General features: G+C 36.2%; 3 protein-coding genes across 4 annotated transcripts; all 3 read left to right on the forward strand.

The window, feature by feature from the left end:
* Window positions 1-248: 248 nt before the first annotated feature.
* Window positions 249-4,933, forward strand: LOC111495500 (heterogeneous nuclear ribonucleoprotein U-like protein 1). The gene is made up of 8 exons (XM_023145572.1): window positions 249-630; window positions 1,791-2,554; window positions 2,713-2,901; window positions 2,991-3,099; window positions 3,233-3,291; window positions 3,375-3,525; window positions 4,004-4,288; window positions 4,495-4,933. Exons 1-8 carry the CDS (start codon window positions 498-500, stop codon window positions 4,593-4,595), a joined length of 1,791 nt encoding a protein of 596 aa, XP_023001340.1. The 5' UTR covers window positions 249-497; the 3' UTR covers window positions 4,596-4,933.
* Window positions 4,934-5,725: 792 nt separating this feature from the next.
* LOC111495131 (external alternative NAD(P)H-ubiquinone oxidoreductase B2, mitochondrial) lies at window positions 5,726-11,060 on the forward strand. 2 transcript variants are annotated; one of them, XR_002720279.1, is made up of 11 exons: window positions 5,726-5,963; window positions 7,335-7,614; window positions 7,831-8,037; window positions 8,335-8,585; window positions 8,756-8,975; window positions 9,098-9,202; window positions 9,412-9,684; window positions 9,774-9,895; window positions 10,361-10,480; window positions 10,678-10,819; window positions 10,851-11,060. XR_002720279.1 is itself a non-coding variant. In XM_023145016.1 (10 exons), exons 1-10 carry the CDS (start codon window positions 5,875-5,877, stop codon window positions 10,763-10,765), a joined length of 1,755 nt encoding a protein of 584 aa, XP_023000784.1. In that variant the 5' UTR covers window positions 5,726-5,874; the 3' UTR covers window positions 10,766-11,060. The 2 variants fall into 2 exon arrangements, 1 of the variants encoding a protein (XP_023000784.1); XM_023145016.1 differs by having other exon boundaries at window positions 10,678-11,060.
* Window positions 11,061-14,642: 3,582 nt separating this feature from the next.
* On the forward strand, window positions 14,643-17,099 carry LOC111495132. Its single transcript, XM_023145017.1, has one exon. It carries the CDS (start codon window positions 14,781-14,783, stop codon window positions 16,521-16,523), a length of 1,743 nt encoding a protein of 580 aa, XP_023000785.1. The 5' UTR covers window positions 14,643-14,780; the 3' UTR covers window positions 16,524-17,099.
* Window positions 17,100-18,341: the final 1,242 nt, after the last annotated feature.

Below are 18,341 nucleotides of genomic sequence, written 5' to 3' on the forward strand. Positions count from 1 at the left end.
TAATTTAACATGTCATTAAGTTATATAATATTTTATTTTTCATATGCTGTTTTTATTTATTTATTATTTGTTACAGCGACCACGAATGAAAATTAATTAATTAATATTATTGTAATAGTATAGAGGTTTTAGTTCTAACAGGTATATCATTTGATTTAAAGTTAATAATTAAGCTATGTTCACTTTCCAATCTTAGTATTGATATTTACATGGGGGACTAATGGATGATTTTTAAAATATATATTTATGGTATTAATAAGGAATATTAGAAATATCCATTGAACCCTAATATTAATGTGGAACATGATATTTTAACCATTATATGCGGATCGGGTTAAAGGGGCGCCCGATTTCTTAAGTCGGGTTGGAATGATCCAACCCACATCAAGCAATTCTTATAAAAATTAAGAACAGGTTCACAAGCAGCGACGAGAGCGCGGGTGATATCCTTCGCGCGGTAACTCCAGTTTGGCCTCTTACCGCTCTGAAGTTGGGCAATGGCGTCCATTAAACGCCGTCACCAAGTGGACGATCATGAGGCGAAGAAAGCCAAATTTTCCTGTGTTTCAGATGCTTCTGAGGTGAAGGGGCAGCATCCAGTGGTGCTCAACCCAGCCGACTGCGACTTGGGTATTTCTTTTCTGTCTTGAAGGCTGTCTTTTCTTTCTTGTTGTATTTATCCTATATTATTTTGTATTGAAATCGTACCGTTGGATGCAAGACCCAATTAAACTGGTTGGATCTCCTTCTCATCTCTTCCCCTCCCGTTTGCTCGAGTCTCACATTTCGTGGTTTATATAAATTGCATACATTTATAATTTGAGTGTGTTTTCTGGTCACTTGAATAATAATTAGCTTCTATTTATTGGTTTAGGACCTAAGCTTAAAATGCATGCTTGCCCTTTAGTTTGATTATTATTAAATTAACATGGAGATTACAAGTTTTGAAGAATTTCTAGGCACTCTTCTCTTATGTGGTTTCCTGCTCCACTCTCCATTGTCTGAACTGGGCATAGCCTTGGGAAAATTTTTGAACGATGATTTCTAGGAAAACATCTATTGTTGTACGTAGAAAACTTGTTCGGTAGAAAAATTTATGAAACTGTTTAAGGGAGGGAAAAAACGAAAAATAGTATTATGTTTTTCTTGTTTTTACACATGGAGGGCAGGTGCTATCCTAAATTAATGTGTTAGGTTGAAGCGTGAACGGAGCCAAGATGGAAGGAGGGTACCTCCCAAATTGTTACAACGGAAAGATCATGGGTATAAAATTTAGATGGTTAAAATTGTCCCTATCCGAGAAATTTGTTGGCTCCACCACTTGGTTGAGGAGAAGAGTTGTCCCATGCAGGTTTTCGGGTAGTAGAGTTTGACTTGTAAAATGTGGTAGTTACTTTATCAAACTATGATAGGATTAGTTCTTTCTCCTTTTCTCTTTACATTGCTTCCTTTCATGGTACCTGGTTATGAAATTTTTATAGCGTGTATCCTTCGTCTTCCTTGTGGAAATAAATTTTAGTGGGTCATAGTGCAAAGCTCATGTCCTTCAGGTAGAAAGAAAACTTCAAATAAAAGAGTTATTCTTACTGAAGTTAACAGATATTAAGATTTTTACCTGTGATTTGAAAAATATTCCCCATTTGGTAGCTAACGGTTTTGTACACATCCATCAAGACATTTATTTCTTGACAAAAGAAGCAAATTATTGAAGTGACATTTTATAATTCGTTTCCATGTTCTTATTGAAAAATACGGTTTATATTGACTTGCGTTGCTATTTTTGTTTCCAGATTTCAAGATTGAAAGTGATGGTCTTCGAGGATCAGCTCTTTATGAGCAAGGTTTTGCTTACTGCTGGTCCGGTGCTCGGGCCACCGTTGGTATTACTGGTGGAAAATATTGTTTTGGTTGCAAGATTATCTCTTTACAGCCAGTTGAAATGAATGATACTGCTACAGATCAGCAGCATCTTTGTCGTCTCGGCATTTCCATAGGGGACAGTCCAGTGGGTAATCTTGGAGAAACTAAACAAAGTTTTGGATTTGGTGGCACAGGAAAGTTCTCAAATGCTGGAAAATTTTCTGACTATGGTGAAAAGTTTGGGATTGGTGATACCATTGTTTGTGCTGTAAATCTTGAAAGCAATCCTCTGGCCTCTATTGGATTTTCCAAAAATGGCAAATGCTTGGGTACTGCAATACAATTTGATGCCGGTCCAAGAGGCCTTGGAGTAGTGGATTCTCCATTGGGGAAGCTTCGATGGGAATCAGCACTTTTCCCTCATGTATTGTTGAAGAATGTTGAGGTCCAGTTACAATTCAGTGTTGAAGAGGGGCTTGTTCCAGAAGAAGGCTTTAAACCGTGGGCCACTGCTTTGGATGATAACAATGCATTGATAGGGCCTACTTTTAATAATGTAAGAGATTGTGAAGTCATGATGATGGTGGGTCTACCGGCTTCTGGAAAAAGTACATGGGCCAAGAAATGGGCAGATCAACATCCTGAGAAACGCTATATTTTGCTTGGGACTAATCTAATTCTGGATCAAATGAAGGTATTGAACTGTTAGTTATTTCTTCATGTTGCGTGACCCGCTAGCTACTATATGGGGTTGCTTCTTGATTTCTATCCCCACTTGGTTTGCCTAGCATCATTTTGGGGTTCATTATTATGTTACATGACAGACTGACAGGAGTTGAATTTTTCTAACAGTTACCAGGTCTATTGCGAAAGCATAATTATGGACAACGCTTTGATTGTTTGATGGACCAAGCAACTAGGATTTTCAACATACTTCTGTCTAGAGCAGCTACCATACCTCGCAATTACATAATTGATCAAACAAATGTTTACAAAAATGCACGGAAACGGAAACTGAAACCATTTGTGTACTTCCAGAAAGTATGTATTGTAAGTCTTTTGGATCATTTAGGTTTCAGTAACCTTTTAATTATTATCATTAATTTCTTTGCTCTCATTCTGGTTTTCAGATTGCTGTTGTGGTATTCCCAAGGCCCAAGGAGTTGCAGCGTCGATCGGCCGAAAGATTTAGTGAAATGGGGAAAGAAGTGCCAGCTGATGCAGTGAATGAAATGTTAGGTCTGTTAAATTCTTTTTCTCTTTGTACCTATTGAAGTTTCTCCATATAGCTGCTTGAAAACATTTGTTGTTGCAAATCGTATAATCACTGTAGTTTTTGTTGCTTACCGTTGGGATTACTATCATTATGCAGCGAATTTTATCCTGCCCACTAGCAAGAACATGCCTGGTTCGGAAGAATTTTTTGATGAGGTAATTACACCATACGTAGCTATTAAGAGTCTGTGCGTAAGTGTAATGATATAGACATCATAATTATGTCCTCTTTTTGTTAGGTTATATTTGTAGAACTTGATCGTGCAGAGTCTCAAAGGTATTTGGATGGGATGAAACGTGCTCTAACATCGGAATCACGTGACAACTTAACGTCATTTTCTAAAGCTATTACTGCTCCTCCTCATGTTTTACCTTCATCTCAAAATCAAGGTGCCTTTCACTTCTTGTCGGGCCTCTCTGATTAAAACAGTGGCTGTACGTTTTTTGTTTCACTGACCATGCATCCATTTGACTTGATGGTCGTTATAATTATAGTTTAGCCCTTATTCTTGTCACCTTCCAGAGATCTTTTGTCACATGTAATCCAACCAGTTTATTTGAAGTTTCCTGTTTATCTGTTAAATATTTCTTCTACTTTGTCCTGTAGAGTGAATATTTTTTTTCACAAGTTTTCTATTCTCAGTAAAACATACAGAGACGTGCAATCTGCATTTTCCGTGATCTCTTATGTTATACAAATGAGATATGATATGGATACCAAATACTTCGTGCAATTTGCACATCTTTCCATGTTTACCCATATGCAATATGAAATCGGATCATTAGATTAAGCGTGTTGGTCACGGTGGCTGCATCTTGAGTTTATTCTGATGTTTAGATTCATCTATAACATTCTTTCTTTTTTCAGGTCTACGTGGTACAACAGATGCTAGACAATATGGAAATCCAAGGTTTATTTCTGAAGTACATCAAGAAAATATGTACTCTCCTTCACCTAGGTTTGTTACCCTTCACAGACCATACGAGAGTTTAATGGGTGAAACCAGGTACCCTGGTCCAAGTAGCCATCCGCTTCACCGCTATCCAGGGAGTGATCCTTACAGCATTGGTGGACATTTCCGGGATAGTCGTCAAATGGGTGAACTCTCCCCAAGGGAATACACTGGTGTAGCTTATTCCTTCCCTCCCACTGGTTAGTTCTTTAATCGATTTCCCCCTCCTTTTGCATGTGATATTTTCCAACAAGAACATCAAAAAATAAAAAGCTTACCGCTTTGCATGTAAGTGGGTATTTACATTCAGATACTCATAGAACCCAATTTGTTCTTCCTTCTCCGTATCTTCATTTCTTTGGGAGGGTGCTTATCGACCATTTCCTAATTATGTGCCTACATTCAGGTCCACCGTATGGAACCCCACCTCCAAGACCTGCATATCAATTTCCTTCTAATATGCCACGTGGTAGAGGTTATGCCTCCCCACGTCCAAGGTACTACTGATTCCCTGCTATTTCATGGGCTCATGGATCGTCTTTTCGATGCATACATATTGTATTACTCAGAGTCGAAATCGTGAACCATTGTAATTATTCTGGCTCCATATGGACAAGTAAATAGTGTAAATACGATCTTTACAGCTGGTGATATGACAGAGGCACCGTTGTTTCTCTGCATACTTTTTGTAGTTTCATTAGCCAAGTAGAGAAGCTAGAAAAACCACGAAGAATTTTTCTTCGTCATTGTTTAACTCTGTTTTGACAAACATCTCAAAATGAGTTGCTTTTCTGCTGCTGTTATAAACGTTGTTGATTGTTATCAATTCATGTAAGGCGTTCCACCAATGTCATCGTATTACTTTTTTCTTCCCCCGATATTCGACTGAAGTATTTTGCTTTATTCACATGAAGTTTGAAATTGGTTCGAAATAATGTAAGTGGTGCATGTATCTAGAATTGGTTCAAACTTATGAGGATTGTACCATAATATGTGAATATTATGTCATTAGAAATTCGTAGATATTTTTTCGAAAGAATTTGGATTAAAATGTTGTGAAGTTGTTCGTTAATCTCGTTATCAGACCTAATGTTGAACTAATTCAATAAAAGTACTACTTTAAATTGTATGATGATGTCATTCTTTAAGCATTTAATGATCGTACGTACATAATTATTGGCAGCGAAGCCTAATTTCGTTTCCTTTTTGGTTTAAAGACAATAGCAGGTGGCTGATGCAAGCAAAGCTTACACTATTATATTCTTGGACCCACGCCAGCCGTCGGTGTATTTTACGTGCCATTCTTGGACGCACTCTTTTTTCTTTAAACTAATTCATAAATCAATAAATTATTTATAAGTTTGGTTGAAATTTGAGATTGGAAATGAATGACATAATTTTAAGGTGTTCATAAATTTCAAAAACAAAACGACAAAGCGAACGGGTTACAAAGCAGTGGCTGCGCAGCGCAGCACAGCATCATAGCGCCTCCAGAGGCAAGGTGCTTCCAAGACTTGCGCGGCAAGTCAGTGAACATGGGAGCCACCGCCAACGCGAAACACGGATCACCTTCCCATTTCTCGGCTGATTCTTTTATTCCCACCGACCCTGACTTTCCAATTCACTTGGAAGCTAACCCACGACTCTCTCTCTCTTACTTTTTTTCTACCGAACCTTTTCTTCTCTTAAATTTTGCCGTTTCATAAAATTGTTTTCCAGAGTTCTTGGGGATCTGTACATTTATTTCTGAGGTGCCGAAGAACCATACGGCTTTTGCAGCGAAGATATGCCAACGTACGCTTTCTATAACAGAGTTTCCAGACTTTTCCGGGACCATCCGTCGTTTTCCAGGCTCCTTGTTCTTGTCTCCGTTAGGTATCTTCTTTGGAATTCTACTTGATTGTTTGTGTTGTTTCCTTGATTTGAATGTGTGGTTTAAATGTGTGAAGAAATTGTTAATTATGGTTTGTTCTGATTCGCTGTTGTATTAATGGAATTACTTTTTGTCAATTCGAAACGTTATAATTTCAGGAATATGTTCTCGTGTGAATATAAGTGTTTTGTTATTGACATAAGGCGACAAGGTAAAACACGAGGACCAACCATGCTCTGTTTTCACTGTTATCTGTACGATTGATTTTTCTGAATGGATTTGAATTATATACCATCGATTATCTTTTTCGATGGTGGCCATGTTATCAGGCCCACGCTGAGCTCAAGGCTCCAAATGCCTTGTGAATACGTGTCTGCTTTGCTTTTCAAATTGTTTCATGGCCCAAATTGCAGTGGATCTGTTGCTGAAGAATTCAGATTCTCTCTGTATCGGTTTATTCTCTGGTCTTTAGGAATTCCATTGTTTCACATCCTATTTAGCTGACTAATTGTTTGAGTATTACGATCCGAGATATAGATGAACAGGGCCGTAGATAGAGATTTTCTTAGGGAGGGGCAACATTTCGCATGCTAACTTGATTTGTATAAGATATATGAAAGTTTACTGAGAAAATTAGAGTCAAACTACAAAATCTTGAGCATTTTATATCTACTTTTATGAATTATGACAAATTAAGGGGGAGCCATCCTCTGCTTTGCTACGCCCCTGCAGATCAAACATTCCATTGCTATTAAAAATCGAAGGTGCTATATTTTGTTGCTGTATTGTACTAATCTCTCTGTCGATGCTTCCTTAACATGCTACTATCAACTTTAAGTAAAAAAGATACATTATTAACTTACTCTGCTGATTCATTCCTGATAATTTCACAATTGATGAAGGGTAGACTAATCAATTCTTTAAAAAGCTGCAGCTAGTATGGGAGAGTCTGTTCTAATCTTAAACATCATCTCATTAAGAACATTGCTTACAAATCTGATTTGATGCACTTAATGAGCGGTGAGAAAGAACTCGGAATACCGGATCATTCCCTTCTCCTTAGACCCTCACGAGAACTCCAATTTAGAAACAAGGATTAATAAGTGAATTCTCCGAAAGTTGGTGGGTGATATGAAAGAGCTCAACTACATTGTATACATCACTTGGGAGTTAGGACCGAGCTTGAGACTCACTCTCATTCGTTTGGTGCTATCTCTTTTATTTTCAACTGGGTTCACCCATTGGAGGGTGAAAAATTCTCATTAGGCGTACTCCATGTCCAAGCTATCCCCAGATTAGATATTATTCATTTTAAAATGTCAATTTTCCACTACGTCTTTAATCATATTTTGATGCACTCTTTTCTCCTGCAGTGGGGGGAGCCTTGTAGCATATGCTGATGCTAGCCCAACGAATGGGGTACCCAGTATTGCATCTAAAGCCAATGTAGATGAGAAAAAGAAGAAGGTGGTAGTGCTTGGAACTGGTTGGGCGGGAACAAGTTTCTTGAAGAATTTTAAAGATCCGTCGTATGAGGTTCAAGTGATATCACCTCGAAATTATTTTGCGTTCACCCCATTATTACCAAGTGTTACATGTGGTACAGTGGAAGCCCGTAGCATTGTTGAACCCATTCGCAACATTGTGAGAAAGGTATTGATTATTTCTGATAGGAAAGCAATGGAAAAGAAAAACATGCGAGCATACATTCAGATGTTTGGAAAAAGAAATTCACTTTGATGTTTAATTTTAAGAACCATTTCAAGGAGTATGGTTCTACCTTTCACCTAAATCACATGTTAGGTGTTTTTACCGTGTCTTGATAATCTATTAACATGATGATGGTCTTCTTGCTTTTTCTTCGATCAGAAAAGGGTAGACATTAGATTCAATGAAGCAGAATGCTACAAGATTGATGCTGAAAACAAAAAACTCTACTGCCGATCTAACGAAAACAACAATCTGAATGGAAAAAAGGAATTTGTTGTGGACTACGACTACCTGGTGATATCTGTGGGAGCACAAGTTAATACATTCAATACTCCTGGCGTTGTGGAGAATTGCCATTTCTTAAAGGTAACATGCTTCGCCTCCTGTAAAGAGGTGCTTCTTATTTTAATATTCCAATTTTACTTTTACATATTTACATGTAGTAATAGCAGTAACGGCATCGGCACTAGTACCAAAAAATGCATATTGAGTTTGCGCACCTTCACGAACACAGTCTTCCCCTCTGTAAAATGCTTTTGGTAGAAATTCTTCACTGGAAAAAGAAGAAGATTGAGAGCTCAGTGAAAGTTGATTGTTTTGTGGCCGACTTCCTCTGTGTCTATTGAATCTGATTTATGACTAATTACTGAGAATTGTTTTTAGGAAGTGGAAGATGCTCAGAGAATACGAAGAACTGTAATTGATTGCTTTGAGAGGGCAAGCCTGCCTACCCTGGATGAAGAAGATAGAAAGAAAATTCTTCATTTTGCTATTGTTGGTGGTGGCCCCACTGGTGTGGAATTTGCAGCAGAACTTCATGATTTTGTTAACGAGGACTTGGTCAAGTTATATCCTGGACTTCAAGATTTTGTAAGAATTACTCTTCTTGAGGCAGGAGATCATATCTTGAACATGTAAGATTGAACCTTTGTCATTCTCCTCTGCTGAGTGCTTAAATATTTTCATAGATTCGGAATATCCTTAATCCCTATCATTCTATTATTTCAAATGGAGTTTCCTAATGCCTGGATGAATTTTTTTTTTACTCAATTTGTATATTAAAAAAACTCTCATGCTGTTGTAGGTTTGACAAAAGAATTACTGCTTTTGCTGAAGAAAAATTCCGTAGAGATGGTATTGATGTCAAGACAGGATCGATGGTAATCAAGGTAACTGATAAAGAGATTTCTACCAAGGAAATGAAGAATGGAGAAATATCCTCTATGCCTTATGGAATGACTGTATGGTCAACTGGAATAGGAACACGTCCGATCATAAAGGACTTTATGACACAGATTGGTCAGGTTAGTTTATTGAAAATCTCTACTATAATAATTTGACCAGTCTACCTGACTAATACTTGTTGCTGCCTTCCTTTCTTCGGCTTCTTTCCACTTTATAGCTGATATTTGATTAATGTGTATAGGCTAACAGGCGTGCTTTGGCAACCGACGAATGGCTTCGAGTAGAGGGATGCGACAATGTATATGCACTTGGTGACTGCGCTACTATAAATCAGCGAAGAGTCATGGTCAGTATTACCTTTTTCTCTTGAAAGTCTTACGGTCATGTTTTGCTTATTTGTAGCATCTCTTTTTCAATAGTTTATGCCCATAAATAGTAGTGTACATTGTGTACTGGTTCAGTTTTATAAAACCCATCTACCAGTTTTCTCATAATAATTTGATTTTCTTGTCCTCATTTCTTCCATTGCCGTTGGCTGTTCCTAATTCTTAACAGGAGGATATTTCAGCAATTTTTATCAAGGCAGACAAAGACAATTCTGGGACACTAACAGTTAAAGAATTTAAAGAAGTCATTGATGACATATGTGAAAGATATCCCCAGGTGGAGCTATATTTGAAGAATAAGCAAATGCACGACATTGTTGATCTTTTAAAAGGATCCAAAGGGGATGTGGCAAAGGAGTCAATCGCACTAGACATTGAAGAGTTTAAATCCGCCCTTTCCCAAGTTGATTCACAAATGAAAAACCTTCCTGCTACCGCACAGGTTCGCCATATATTCTTGACAAGTACCATTTGATACTGATTTTGGGTTCCACAAAAAAGTGCTTTACACCGATCTAAACGTCATTTCAGGTGGCTGCGCAACAAGGCGCATATCTTGCCCATTGTTTTAACCGTATGGAAGAATGCGAAAGCAATCCTGAAGGTCCTCTGAGGTTTAGGGGATCAGGACGCCACCGCTTTCGGCCCTTTAGGTACTTCTCTCTCTCTTTTGATTTGATTTAAAGATAAGGAGGTGAAAATTTTTGTCAGTGAACCCGTGAAGTCCAAAAGTAATTAGTACAGGATAAGTTCTTTTCCGTGGGATAAATAAAAAGGTATTTGACGTCTAGCCTGATGGCGTTCATTCTCAATAAATAGTCCAGCCACTCATTTTGTCGTTATTCAATATATTGGGATTAGGAACCTCTTTCCTGATTATATGCGTCCTGCTGAACTGTTGTGAATGCGGGCTCGCTTATCGAAATTAAACCATTATATTTCTGTCGCTATAAACCGGAGCAGGCAGATATCACAGTGTGAAGCAGCTAATGTACTGTCACATTCTTTGCCATTATTTGATATGAACTATTACGACAGTTCAATTTCAAATTTAAATCTTGTGAATGAAAAGAATTATATGAATCTGACTTGTTCACTGTGTACGATCGTCCTTGAAGGTACAAACATCTTGGACAATTTGCACCATTAGGAGGAGAACAAACGGCTGCACAACTTCCTGGAGATTGGGTGTCCATTGGCCACAGCTCTCAGTGGCTCTGGTATTCTGTCTATGCAAGGTGAAACACCCTATGTACCCTGAAAGCTATCTTACAATCTCCTAAAGAAAATGGTTGTCTTAGGTCTGATAAGTAACCAATACCCTCACCCGCTGCATGTGAAAAGGAAAATTGACAACAAAAATATTATAGACCATGAATTTTCATTTAAATGTGCTTTGGCCTTGACTGTTTGGTGTATTTTTCTCGATGTTCAGCAAGCAAGTTAGTTGGCGGACAAGAGCACTGGTGGTTACAGATTGGACGAGGCGTTTTGTTTTTGGAAGAGATTCGAGTCGCATATGAATCAACCAATACTGGGGAGTTGGTCCTTAGTCCTTCATACTCGAGTTCGAAGATGAATTGCTGTCTGGCTGCCAATAATAAAGTCGGTACGATAATAATTTTGGTCATATTGGACCGTTGAATTTATTAGTTCTTGTTTAGTAATAGTGAGATTTTTGTGAATTCTTCCCACGGCTTACAATAAGTTCATGAATTGAGTTTGTGAAATTTGATTTACTTATATGAATTGAGTCTGTCTCTCTCAACATTAGTGATTTTGTTCTCAATATAATAACACAAGGAATAATATCTGTCCTGCAAGTGTTTTCTTAAAAAGAACCAAAAAATTATACGACAATCTTATTCTGAAAATATCAGAATTAGACAGTGTCTGTCAACACAGCCAGTGAAAAGCGTACTTGATCTCTGAACTTTTCACATCTGTAAATATTTTTCGACACAAAATCTGATTTTATTATTGGAATATATAATTAAATTTGGCTGGTAGTCGTCAGACATAGCCGTAAATTTCAAATTTTTATGACGTCATAATATTACTGTCTCATGTTCTTGAAACATCAGCTTATTTTTTTTAACTTTTATATAAGCTTCATAAATGGTTTCATTATTCTCAAAAAAGAAACACAAACAATTTACTATTTAATAACAGTAATGCTTTTAATATAATTATTTTCACAAAATATCATCCCAAGTATATGCTGGATCTCAGCCGTTGGATGGTTATAGGAGTTGATCTTTTATTGGGCAAGCACAAGGGCTTAATGGGCCGTACCTGTGTATTATGGGGCCCAGTACTTATCCTTCTATATTGGGCCCTATGGCCACAGAATCCATGTGCTTGAGATAATGTTAATTAAATATAAAACCGCAAATACCGGTGCCCTAGGTCTTTCCATCAAATCCCATGTGAATTATTTTAAAATATTTTGTATTTATTTCAATTTGTTGACTTTTGAGCTTCAACATATTTGGTTTTTATTTCGATATTTTGCAGAAAATTGGATTTATTGTAGCATATTATGATTTATGTTTTCAAAGTAATTACTAATGATAAAATTCTGAATTCAAAAAGAATATTTGAAGAGGGAAGAAAAAAAAAAAATCCTAAAAGTCAATTTTAAGAATTCAATAATTACTCCGAAAAAAGAAAAAACAAAGAACATTCTCGCTTTTCATATGGAAAATGATTAAATTATAAACAAAAAAAGGGGGGGAAAAAGAGAGGGCAAGAAAAAAAAAAGGGTTGAAATTTCCTTTAGAAAATAAGTATGGGAACCTCCGAATTGATAATTTATTTTTTTTTTCCTCATTACACTTTTTAACATAATGTTTCAATTATTGAGATAAGCAGATACCAAAATTAGAGTGGGTATTTGTTCAAGTCTTACTTAAATTGTGTTAATTAATTACCATCCTGATTTTGGGTGATAACATTAAAATTAAACAAATAACCTAAACAATAGAGAAATGAAATGTTTTATTTTATTTATGGGGTCGAGATTTTGAAGGAATTTAATCCCAACTGGAAGAAGATTTCTCCTTTTTTTTCTTTAAATCTTGAAAGCTAAGGCACAGCCCATCCATATATAGATATAAATGTTGTTGTCCCATTTTTATAAGAAATTCACTTCTTTCCTACTCCTCAACCCTTCTCTCTTCCCCTTTCTTACCTAACACACATCAAAATGGCCTTTTCCCTTCAAAGAAACCCCCCTCCTTTACACTCCCAAAATTATCATTAAATCTTTTAATTCCAACAAATCCTATTTCTGATGGAAACAATCGACCTCCACGATATTATGATATTGTTCACTTTGCAGATAATCTTTCATACCCTTACTTTTGATTTTCTATAAAGGAAGGTTGTATAAAAATAATTAGGTTGAAAAGGGAAAAGGGAAAAGGTGAATGTATATAATATGGTTAGATACAACAAATTTGAGCAATAAATCCACCAACAATGGTGGCCTACGATGCCATACAATATGGATGGAATACAATAGCCTTTGTTTATATAAAACAATAATATCCTGATTTGAGATAAATAATGCAAAGTTTTTAGGATAATTGAGTCCAGCCGCACAATTAGTCGGCTAAATAAATTATGTGCTTAATTAAGAAAGGTTTTGAAAAGGCAAAAGGGGAGAGGTTTGTCTTTGTTGTTTAGGCACTGCGCAGCTCTCCTCTGCACTCCACCAAACTGCATAAAGCAAAGGAAAGGGACAAAAGTGTCGTTAACTCAAGGCTGATATATCCAGACCCTTCTTCTTCTTCTTCTTCTTCTTCTTCCTCTTCACATGGTGGGTGTGGGGACTAATTAAGGGCTGTCCTATATTTAACGCACTACACACCTTTTCTTATTTCAAACCTACCCTTTCTTTTTTTAAACTTAATTCTAGGGATTATCTAAAGGCTTGCTTTCCTGTCTAAACCTGTTGGGAATGCAAACAAACTCTCACCTTCTTGGTATGAACCCTTCTTGGTGGAACCAAAACCAAAACCAAAACCTACATGGGTGTGCTGTTATTGTCAATTGGTGTATCAAAACTTGTATATTTCTACCGACTAACACGGGTCATGCTTTGTTCTCGCTCACATTCTTCAAAATGCTTTGAAGATTGAAGACTATCTTCATAGACCAACTCAGGTCATGTTTGTCTTCACTCACATGTTTCATATGCAAATTCTCGTGAGGTTATCCAATATAAAATCAACCAAGTTAAGTAGAGTTGGAATTAAGCCATTGACAAGTTCTATTTTCAAATATTTTTTAACTATAACTTTATATCTTCAAAATTAGTCTCGATTCATTCCTATAATATTTCATTATTTGAGTTTTAGGTATATGAAATAAAAGATTATCAATAGAAATAAGAACATACAAAGTTTTTTTCTTTCTTTTTTTTTGGTAGGACTACTTCTATCTTAGTCCAAAATGTTTGACATAATTCGTAACATTTTCTTCACTAAAACATAATTATTATATACCATTCATGAATTATTTTAGTGATGATGAGATTCTTTTTATTACAATGTGACATGATTAATATAAAGAAATTATATTACTTATGATCTAAAAATAAGATTTTCAAAATAATACATAAAGTTGAGAAGATTTTCATTTAAAAAAAAAAAAAAGAAATCAATAAAATTATTGAGTTGACACATGGCTTCAATTTGATCCAACTTGTGTTTAGAAAGGGATGGAAACATTCCAATGACTTGTGGGTTATACGGTGATTTACTATTTACTTTTACAGTTTTGGTAAAAGGTAAAAATTATTTCTCTAAGTTAATTATTTATAAAAATCCAACTAATTATTACAACAAATTAAAACATAATTACTTGTGAAAATTTACTTATATTTATTCTCAAATTTCCATTTTCACTATAATTAGGTTTAATAATATATAATTTAATTTTAAAATTAAGATTTATTTTTACACTTTAATTTTGTTGATTATAAATTATTATTAAGATTGCTGGATGATAAACTTATATAATATTATGAAATTTAGTACGAATTTAAAGAAAAGAAGTCATTTAAGAAAGAAAAATTAATAATTCATTTTCCTAATTTATAAATATCTTGAGATATATCGGAAAAAAGAGATATTCCGAGTTTTCTTAAATAACTTTTTTTTTATTTTTTTATTTTTATTTTGAACAAGTCAACTAATAAACTAAAAATATTAATAAAAAATTAACATTTTAGATGGTAATAAATATTTTTTATTTTAATTGCAAGGCTAAGTAGGATCAATACATATATTTAGCCTAAATATAATTAATGAATTAATACAACAATTTTCCAATTTTGACCTTACTGGGTCTGATATTTAATTAAAATTGAAAGAAGGCGGAGAAAAACCAGTCACCACAGACCTGGAATCTTGATAACTCGCTCTATATCACGGACCTTCCGTTTTGCTTTCAGAGTAGTGATTCTTCGCCGGAGAATTTACCGTCAACTCGCCGGAAAATGATTTTAATCCGTTTCCAGTGACAATTAAAATGAGAGAAGAACAGGGTCCGAGACCTGCAGAAACGGGCCCGACGAAGTCGCCGGATTTCTCACTGGACAAGCCCACACTCCGGCAAGTAATTCTCCTCATTTCTTCTTTGATATCTCTCTCTCATTCCGTTAAAGTATTTGCTTCCAAATGGAAATTAATCCGCGACAAGCTTGAAGAATTGAATTCCGGCTTAATCGCGGCTGATAACTGTGATTCCGACGAAAATCCCGCAATCTCTGACCTAATTCGTAAGGTGATTGGGACAGCTACTGAATGCCGCGATCTCGCTTGCCGCTGTGTTGATCTCTCTTTCAGTGGGAAGCTTTTGATGCAAAGTGATTTGGATGTTATCTGTGCGAAATTTGACCGCCATGCGAAGAAGCTTTCGGACATTTATACAGCAGGCATTTTGTCGCAAGGGTTCGCCATCGTCGTTTCTAGGCCTGGCCTTGGAGCTTGTAAGGATGATATGAGATTTTATGTGAGGGATATTGTAACGAGAATGAAGATTGGTTGTTCAGATCTGAAGAGGCAAGCCCTCGTTAATCTTCTCGCTGCTGTAACTGAAGACGAAAAGTATGTGAAACTAATAATAGAAATCGGCGAGATAGTGAATCTCCTTGTTAATTTTCTTGGCTCGCCCGAGACAGAACTCCAAGAAGCGGCTTTGAAAGTTCTTCATATAATCTCTGGGTTTGATTCTTACAAAGCAGTTCTAGTTGGAAATGGGGTAATTGCGCCATTGATTCGGGTCTTGGAAAGTGGGAGCGAGGAGGGGAAGAACATAGCCACAAGGTGTTTGATGAAATTCACGGAGAATTCTGGAAATGCTTGGTCTGTATCTGCTCATGGCGGAGTAACAGCTCTGTTAAAAATCTGTTCCAAGGCTGATTCCAAAGCAGAATTGATCAGCCCTGCTTGTGGGGTGCTCAGCAATCTCGTTGGTGTTGAAGAGATCAAGAGATTTATGATTGAAGAAGGTGCAATTTCAACGTTTATTAGGCTCGCTCGATCTAAAGATGAAGCTGTGCAGATGAACTCTATTGTTTTTCTCCAAAATATAGCTTATGGGGATGAATCAGTCAACAAATTCCTGGTTAAAGACGGTGGAATTCGGGCTTTAGTTCGTGTTTTGGATCCAAAATCTTCGTCCTCAACCAAAACTCTAGAGGTAGCGATGCGAGCAATTGAAAACCTCTGTTTCTCATCAATTAGTTATGTAAATATTTTGATGAACTACGGGTTCATGGATAATCTTCTTTATTTCTTACGAAATGGGGAGGTTTCTCTTCAAGAAGTAGCTCTGAAAGTTGCAGCTAGGCTATGTGGGACATCAGAAGACGTCAAGAAAGCCATGGGGGATGGAGGTTTCATGCCAGAATTCGTCAAGTTTCTTGGTGCAAAGTCGTTTGAAGTTCGAGAAATGGCAGCCGAGGCACTCTCAGAATTGGTCATGATCCCCAAAAACCGTAAGAGATTTTCTCAGGACAATCGAAACGTAGAGATGCTTCTGCAAATGCTGGGCACAGAGGAGGGAAATTCAGGTAACAAAAGGTTCCTCTTTTCCATATTAAACTCATTAACAGGAAGCAGTAGTGGTAGAAGGAAGATTGTGAATTCTGGGTATATGAAAAACATTGAGAAACTTGCAGAAGCTGAAGTTTACGACGCTAAGAAGCTCGTCAGAAAATTGTCCACAAACAAATTCCGTAGTATGTTGAATGGAATCTGGCATTCTTGAATGTAATATCCTCCTCCTCTTCTTCTTCTCCTTCTTACATGATTTTGTTTATTCAATCCATACCTGATTTGATTCCCAAAAACTTTCGTCTCTGATCTTTCCCAGTTCATTAAAAAACTTACCTTTCAACAAACAGCTTCATAAGAGTGTGATTAGAAAGCTCTAATTTAATCATCTCCAACCACCCACATAAACTTTTGTATTATAGCCCTGAGATTGAGAGAGAACACATTAAATGAGTGTAGTTGATGATGGGTGAGAGGCACATGGGGGAGAAGAAAAGACACTGAAAACAACAGCGGAGTATGAGCAGTTTTAATCAAGCTTCTGCCCATATCTGCCATTTTCGGACATTGACACTGAGAAGACAGTGATGGATGAAGTGAAGATGCAGTGAATCTTTTGTATTTTCCCTTTCTATATCCCGTTTGTTGTGGCAGGCAAACCCAGTTTCTTGATATCAATAAAACATTGATGTAACACCAAATGAATGATTGTTCATAATCTTGAACAAGGTTTAAGCTCGCAATGAATGTATGCACTTGTTACTAATCAAAACATGAATGATTGTGGATATAATTTCAGGTCGATGGCAGTCCCAATTTCCAGATCTTGCAATCTCATTCATTAATATTATATAATAAGCTTTTAGAGATGAGGAATGGACAAATGGGAAGCAAGCAGCGAAGGGCCTGACAACTGGACCATACATTTACACATAAGAAACTTCTTGCAATGCATTGCCAGCATGTGAATGAATGGGTGTGGATCCGTCGAATAAATATTTGATATTTTTGGTGCCAACCCAGAGATGGGTCCTTGGTTCAAATATCAAATCATCGATCTTTTTAATAGTAATTAGTATCTTATATGTGAGGTTCTATCTCGGTTGGAGAGGAGAACAAAACATTCTTAACAAGAGTGTGAAAATCTTTCCTTGGTTAACGGCGATACTTAACGAGTTAAAGCAAAAAATATATAGTAGCGGTGAGCTTAAGTGATTATGCTATCTATTTTCTTTCATATTACGAGATAGAAAGGTGCAGTAAACTTGAAGTTGGTGCCATCTCTTTTGATTATTGAACCAATAAACAAGGGCAAAAGTAAGACTAAAACATGCACCCTAAGCAAAGGATGGATCAAAAACATGCACCAGGGGTTCGAATGCTTTCAACAAACTGATTGGGCCTAGAAGTTTGGGCTGCTTGTTTGCAATACATTTTTCTGTTTTGGTCAGGTTTCGACTCGGCTCAATCATTGAAGCCATACAATTTTGCTCAATCATGCGTAATTATATTAATTATGCCTTCAATTACTCATTATAAAATGTTCCTAAGTTTTGCACTCTAATAGTTAAAACATATAAATTCAAAGTATATTTGTAATTTTTCTCACGTGTTTTAAAATATTTGTCACACTGTATCCTTTGGCATAAGGGAAAAGACAACCCGAACTTCATTTATACACGCGGGAACGAAACTATTGTCAAGTGGGCCTATCCAATCTTCCAAAAATTAATAATAAACTATATCTTATTAGTTATCATACAATTATATGTATACATGTATCTATTTAATTTTACAATTATTTTTATTATTTATTCTAAAATAAAATTTTAAATATTTTTCAAAAAATATATTGAGAAAAGAGTTATAAATCTTAATTTTTCAAAATATATATTTTCTACCCCTTTCTCTCCGTCCATTTTCTAAAAGAAAACTTCAAGGAAGGAGCGAGGATTAAACATATAACCACAGATCTAGTTAGCTGACTTCCTCGATGGCTCAAGTAAGTATCGTTAAAATTCATTAATGATTT

This window comes from Cucurbita maxima, unplaced genomic scaffold (assembly GCF_002738345.1).
Source record: "Cucurbita maxima cultivar Rimu unplaced genomic scaffold, Cmax_1.0 Cma_Scf00021, whole genome shotgun sequence".
NCBI classification, from domain to species: Eukaryota; Viridiplantae; Streptophyta; class Magnoliopsida; order Cucurbitales; family Cucurbitaceae; genus Cucurbita; species Cucurbita maxima.

Coding starts and splice junctions, on each gene's coding strand:
- LOC111495500 (XM_023145572.1), top strand. CDS start 498: ATGGCGTCCATTAAACGCCGTCACCAAGTGGACGATCATGAGGCGAAG. Junction 2,902..2,990: donor CATTTGTGTACTTCCAGAAA/GTATGTATTGTA, acceptor TCTGGTTTTCAG/ATTGCTGTTGTGGTATTCCC. Junction 3,526..4,003: donor ACCTTCATCTCAAAATCAAG/GTGCCTTTCACT, acceptor TTCTTTTTTCAG/GTCTACGTGGTACAACAGAT.
- LOC111495131 (XM_023145016.1), top strand. CDS start 5,875: ATGCCAACGTACGCTTTCTATAACAGAGTTTCCAGACTTTTCCGGGAC. Junction 8,976..9,097: donor TTATGACACAGATTGGTCAG/GTTAGTTTATTG, acceptor TAATGTGTATAG/GCTAACAGGCGTGCTTTGGC. Junction 9,203..9,411: donor TAAATCAGCGAAGAGTCATG/GTCAGTATTACC, acceptor AATTCTTAACAG/GAGGATATTTCAGCAATTTT.
- LOC111495132 (XM_023145017.1), top strand. CDS start 14,781: ATGAGAGAAGAACAGGGTCCGAGACCTGCAGAAACGGGCCCGACGAAG.